The sequence below is a fragment of the Galeopterus variegatus genome, unplaced genomic scaffold, assembly GCF_000696425.1.
Source record: "Galeopterus variegatus unplaced genomic scaffold, G_variegatus-3.0.2 Scaffold8921, whole genome shotgun sequence".
NCBI classification, from domain to species: Eukaryota; Metazoa; Chordata; class Mammalia; order Dermoptera; family Cynocephalidae; genus Galeopterus; species Galeopterus variegatus.
The window spans coordinates 22,836-29,371 of NW_007735032.1; the positions used below are offsets into that span (position 1 = coordinate 22,836).

Below are 6,536 nucleotides of genomic sequence, written 5' to 3' on the forward strand. Positions count from 1 at the left end.
CTTTTTTTAAAAAATGAATACATTTCTCACAAATTCTGATTTTCTAAATACCACCACCTTCCCCAAGATGGGTTGCATCTGCCATTTTCAAGGTTTTAGAAACACTTGTTGAGAAGACTATTGAAGAGTTCACAACAGCAGTGTGAAATTTTAGTTTTCCCAAGGAAGTACATACTGAAAATTTGAGAAGCAAGGATAGTTTTATGATTTTCAAAATTAATTCAAATGAAACTCTTAATGTGAACCTGATTTTTGCTTTGGGTACAGAAAGCTCATTAGAAGATGGAGTTCCAAGGGAAATGCAAGTGCCAACCACTTTAAAATTTACCTTTCCCATGTGACAGCATTTACCCTTACAAGAAAAAAACAGGCACATTTCTTGCAAAACAAGTCACTCAGATTAGCTTAATTCCAGTAGACACTGAGGCCATGGCCAAAAAAAAAAAAAAAAAAAAAAAAAAAAAAAAATCCAAAAAGATTGGTTACTCCATCCCAGGTTTGCTACCATTTAAGAGACGCTCCAGAAGTACTCTTTCTCTGCAGACTTATGTCTGACCACCCCTCAAGAAATAAAATTTCGGAGAAGTTATCACTCTCTAAAGTGGAAGGGGTGGGAATGGGAGACAAATGAGGGATGTATGAGAACTTGCACGCTTTGCCCTCTGAATTTCCTCATATTTACTTTTAACAAAAGATATAAATGAAAAGCAAAACCGAGATTCAGGAGCTCTTTCTGCTGCGTGCACCGGTCGAGCTTCTCGGAGACCCCTCAGGAAAGAAGCTGGCTGGAGGCTCACCTTCCATGTCGCCGCCGAGCCGGGCTGGGCTGGAGCTACCGCTCTGGCAGCCCGGCCGCTCCACGTGCTCCTGCCGTCGCCGGGAAGCAGCGCGCAGCTGGCGGGAGATTCCCAGCGCGGGGAGTCCCCGGGATCCGGCCTCCGCGTCGGCGCAGATTGAAAGGGGCAGCAGCCGGCGACCTGCCAGTGAGCGGGGTTACAGCGGCGCTGGCTGGCTGTGGCTTTAAAGGACGCTCACAGCGGAGCGTCGCAGGTTCCTCGCCTCCAGCCCCCTTTTGAATGTCAAACCCGAGGAACCCTGCCTGATAGGATGGAAACTGAGCATCAGTACATGGTCTCAAAATGTCTATTTTAGAAGGATACTGGATGAGAGCGTAATATCACATTGGGTTGTGGGGGTCTGCATTGCTTTTTTGGGCAAGCTCAAGTTCAAAGATGTTTGTCTTAAATTGTGCAATATCTGGAATTTATGTCTAGATTCGAGGATGATAGCCATGAAAACATCAATGAGAACTCATTTCATTCCAAGTATTAGTTGGTTTGGGTTGTGTTTTTGTCTTCCTCAGTTTTTCAATTCACATGATAAAAGTCCTTGGTCCAAGTTTTCAGAAAAACAGTTCAAAAGGATTTTGTCAGTTTTATCAACTGAACTATTTAATTTTTTTAAGCAGTTCTGTCACTTTTGTTTTCCCTTCTGGGAACTGCTTGGTTTATTTGCCACCACTAACAAAACACTACTCACTCTATCTATGTATCGTTATTTTCTACTACCCTGCCACCTTCCAAATGAAACACCTTCCAAAAATACATATATGATGTACCAGAAAAGTAAGTAAAGATAGTAGAGCTGGAAAGAGGTAGTAAGACAGTAAAGTTAACTCAAAGATGTTAGCACACAGAGATGTACCAGTCAACACATTTGATTGTAGGGAGAGGAAAGGGGAAGTGACCACAAAACAGTTTTTCGGAGCAGAACTTTTTCTTTACACTAAGGTCTTCAGGTGAGTCCTTCTAAAAATAACTAGTGTGTTGAAATGGATAATATACAAATGATTCTCAAAAAGGCCACTGCCACCCTTGTTAGAAAATTACATTGGTAATGCATACAAATATATTTGAGACTTAAGATTGAAGGCTTGTGCATAAGCTGATCATATCAGAAGAAACTCACACTTATGAGTTAAAGTATGCATGCTGTAATTTTATGAATTTTAGTTTATTTTAAATAGTACCATAGTATAGGCAGTCTATGTAATATATATGTGTATCTATCTATCTATCTATATATTTAAATGAGTAAATAACTTGTATTGGCTTTAAGAATACAGCACTGCAGTAGCATGTCTATAGCTGTATGAGTTGGAGTTCTGCAGGATAATATCAATTTCAGAGAAATACACTAAACACTAGGTCTAACTTTAGTACTGAAAGGGGAAATTTGTTGTTTGTTAGTTTCTAAAAGCAAAAATAGCACATCAAAAGTAGCAGAAGAGGAACTGTAAAATTTCACAGGATGGTGTGAGGATGAATAATTATTTGGTCATTAAAAAGTTGTAAGGAACCTTTATTATCTTCCATTACAATTTTCTTACAGTGGAATGTGTTACTACTCTGTAAATAGTTCAGTATTGAGTATTTAGACTCCAGAGAGGGATACCTAAGGGAACAGATAAAAAGTAGATGGGTAAAATAATTCAGGTAGTTACTCCACCCTCAAGGAGGTGGAGCATAAATCCTCACTTCTTAAGTGTGGGCTGCACAGAGTGACTTCCTTCCAAAGAGTGTAGTATAAAAGGTGTGTAGAGTAACTTTAAAGTGGAGAAACCTGACAAACACTACCTCAGCCAGTTGATCAAGGTTAACATCAACAGCAATGAGGCATGTTGATAACCCTTGATATGATGTGATGAGAATGTCGCTTTACCTCTGTGGCCTTCCTCCCAAAAACCCATAACCCTAGTCTAACAATGAGAAAAACATCAGACAAATTCCAGTAAACAGGCATTCTACAAAATACCTGACCAGTTAAGGCCAGGTCAATGTCATCAAAATCAAGGAAAGTCTGACAAACTGTCACAGCCAAGAGGAACCTAAGGAGACACGACAACTAAATGTAATATGGGATCCAGGATGAGATCGTCGAGCAGAAATAGGGCATTAGGTAAAACTAAGGGAATCTGACTTTAGTTAATAGTAATGTATCAATATTGGTTTATTAATTGTGAGAAATGTATGATACTATTGTAAGATGTCAATAGTAGGGAAAACTGGGTGTGGGTACATAAGAACTCTCTCTAGTGTATTTTTAATTTTTCTGTAAATCTCTTCTAAAATAAAAAGTTTATTTAAAAAGAGTATACTTTCAATAGAAAACTACTACTCATTGGGTTAAGTCTCTTCTCACAGGATTCAAAATTTACCACACAGTATTTAGAAGGATCAATTACTTATAATAACTGGGAAGCCAACAAAACACACTGTGGATTTGTAATAATTTGACTAAAATTGGAATGACAAACTTCTAGGGAATCGAAGATAATGCTTAAATTTGTCTTCATTATCATCACCTTAAGAGGGAAACAGTTGAGACTAAACCATGAATCTTGACATGGTAACTGCCAATGGTGGATCTGACTCATTGAATCACATTTCATGGCTATGCTACATAAGTAAAATTAACAGTGACTAAAAATGAAATTACTGACAAAGGTTGCTCCTGGACCATCTGAGAGAGTCCAAGTACTGACTCGGCTTAAAGGAAATAAAACTGAAAACTCTTGATCTCACCCAAAATAATCATTCTGCACCCAGTCTGAACCTTGGACTCTACCTACCAGCCTACTCAAAACCACTACTGAGGGTGGTGCCCCGCTGCTAAGAAACAGACAACACATAAAGCCTTTCAGGCCACCCAACGAGTAGCCAAGAAAGAACAATGATCTTTCGGAGCTCTCTGATCTTGACTAATCATCCATCCCCACAAGAAAAGCAGATCTTGGGCTCTTGCCTTTCAGTTGGGCCCGTTTTTTAAAACAAGGTTACTTCACGACCTTAGATAAATTTGCATTGGGGGATCTCTCCACATCTTCTCATGCTTGCAGTTGAAAATGAAGATTCGATGTTCCTCTAGAGTGGGAAGGCCTGCAGGTGCTGTGTTGGCACACTAGCAGTTCTTCTGGGTCTTGGTTTTGTGGGTAGAAAAATGCAGTTAGGCAAAACTTCGGTGTCAGAGTTTGAAAGAAACTGGGCACGCACTTTCAGACAGAGTTCATGAGAAAAAAAAGGCATAGAAAATTCCCATGCGGGGTTCTCTGCTTCAGGTGAGGAGGAAATTCTCAAACCGTTTCCATCCTTCAGTTCTCTCGTCAATCCCTTCAGTCCCTACACTAAGGACTACACCCCGAAACACGAAGCCCTGGGTTCTCTTCCTTTACTCTCTTCTCTCCTTCAGCACCACTCAAAGAAATAGGCCGCTGAGAGCGCGGGAAAATGGCGCCAGACTAGAGGCGCGAGGCGCTAGACGACGGCGGCCGCGCAGGCGCGCAGGCGCTGACCTCCCGCGCAGGCGCTGTCCTCCCTCGCACTCGCCCCGCCCCCGCGCTCGAGGACCGCAGCACGCACGCGTTTCCCCTGGTAGCTAGGGACCGGTATGGGGCCGACGTCGGCGGTTTTGTCGGCTCTGTAGAAGAGAGTTGAGGAGGCGTTGTGCCGGGGCTGAGGTAGGAAGGAGCCCACCCCTCGACGCGAGCCCCTGAACCGTGATGCGAGCGTGGGTCCTACTCTCCGCGGTGCTCTGGTGCCTCATTGGAGGTGGGGCTCCCTCCGCCCGGCCCCCAGGCCTCTCTCCTCTGGCCGAGTTTCCCCGTCCTGTCTTCTCCGCTTCGCCCCGCCCTGCCCTACTCCGAGCTCTGTCTCCTCTTCTACCTCATCAGTTAGTGGTTTTTTTCCTCCGCAGTTGGATGGCAGCGGTCTTCCTTACTCACTAAGAAAGGCTTCGTTTATGGCGAGGCAGGACACCCAGGTAATAAGGACCTGTTCACAGGCAGAGCCTATCAGGAGAGCCGGGGGTGCAGGGGACCTGCTCAGAGGAGAAGGGAGGGAGCGAGCGTTTATTGAGCATCTACCGTGTGCTCGGCAGTTAGTGAACGTTGCATCTTTTCACCCTTACAGCGACCCTATATGCCTTAGTTGTATCGTCTTGCCTAGAGCCGCACAGTTCGTAAGGAGCTAGGATTCAATCCAGATCTCTTTCTCTAACGCCACCTTACTTCCAGGGATCTCTCCTGCTTTCCAGGCCTGGAAGTCCCTCTGTTTGGAACACCCTTATCCCTCCCCTTATTAACTAAAAGAACTCCTACTCATTCTTTAAGGCTCTGCCCAAATGTCATTTATCACTGTGTGAAACTTTCCCACACTCCCCAGAGAAAGTTAGTCACTTAGCCAGCTTTGGATAACTTTGAGCCAGTTCATAACATTTGTCATGTTTGGACTCTTTCCCCTGTACCCCCCCACCGGATTGTAGGACAGTGTCTGTATGTGCTCATAGCCTGGCATTCAGTATGCTTTAGTATCTGGTGAGACTATGTTAGTTCCAAGCATGCTGTCGCTGCAGATCTGAAACTAAATAGGTAATTGCAGAACATCTTCCTAGTATGCCTCACATAGGCTTGATAATTGTTCCCAACAGAGGAAAGTCACAGTTAAATATCAAGTTTCCCTTGGGGATGACCGTGATCTTCTTTAAAATAGATTTGCAACCAAGCTCAAGACATTTTCTGAACTTTAAATCGATTCCACTAACCCTTCAAAAAATTATGATTCAAGTTCTGAATCATTGAAATCAACTTCTAAATGTATTCCGTACATTTCATAAACAATTAAAACTATAATATCACAGGAAAAAAAATATCATGACTCTCTAACAGTCTAAAGTTTAAAAAACTTATTGTGAGAAACAAAAAGGACTTCATACTATCATGCTAGATATAATGATTTTTAATATAATGAACTCCAAAAAGAACTAATTGGTGTCCTTGGGACAAAATGGTAGGAGTGTATTTCTTAATTTTGCTATATAATGTAGTTATGCATTATTTTATTTTGTCACAGTGAAAATATATGTAAAATTACATCAAAATAGCCCAGTCCTTGTCTGTATGGATTTTGAACGTGCTGGTAAAGAAACAGTGGACCCCACCTACACATGGATTGGGCCTGATGAAAAGTTGTTAACGGGTAAATTGTTTGATTTTAATATGTTCTTTTTTTTAATAATGTGGACTTTTTTCTAGAAAAGCACTATTGCTTATTGGAAAGAACAAATTGAAATTTAATTTTAAAGGCAGTTTCACGTGCTCCATTCTTAGAAAAATCATGTGATGTCTTGGTCTGTGCCTTATTTTCAACGTATGCAAAAACTGAAGCAGTGATTTTTGCAACCCATTTCCACACTTTTGTATTAGTTCAAAAGTCTTTATAAAACCTAAAGTTTAGGCCGGCCCGGTGGCGCACTGCTACAGTGCACCGCTTGGGAGTGCAGCGGCGCTCCCGCCGAGGGTTCGGATCCCACATACAGACTGGCTGCTCACTGGCTGAGCGAGGTGCGGGCGCGACACCGAGGGTTGCGATCCCGTTGCCGGTCCTGGTCTGGTACGGGCGCGACACTGAGGGTTGCGATCCGTTGCCGGTCACGAAAAAACACAAAAAAAGTAAAAAAAAAAAAAAAAAAAAAAAAAAAAC

At 42.4% G+C, this 6,536-nt stretch overlaps 1 protein-coding gene across 3 annotated transcripts in view; it reads left to right on the forward strand.

The window, feature by feature from the left end:
- Nucleotides 1-4,424: 4,424 nt before the first annotated feature.
- Nucleotides 4,425-6,536, forward strand: part of ZPBP2 (zona pellucida binding protein 2) — an 8,207-nt gene continuing 6,095 nt past the window's right edge. For 2 of the 3 annotated variants that reach the window (XM_008593243.1, XM_008593244.1), the window contains exons 1-3: nt 4,425-4,607; nt 4,753-4,818; nt 5,907-6,032. In XM_008593243.1, coding sequence (XP_008591465.1) covers nt 4,559-4,607; nt 4,753-4,818; nt 5,907-6,032 — 241 coding nt within the window. In that variant the 5' untranslated portion in view covers nt 4,425-4,558. The remainder of the gene's footprint in view (nt 4,608-4,752; nt 4,819-5,906; nt 6,033-6,536) is intronic. The other variant, XM_008593245.1, reaches the window with a different exon arrangement.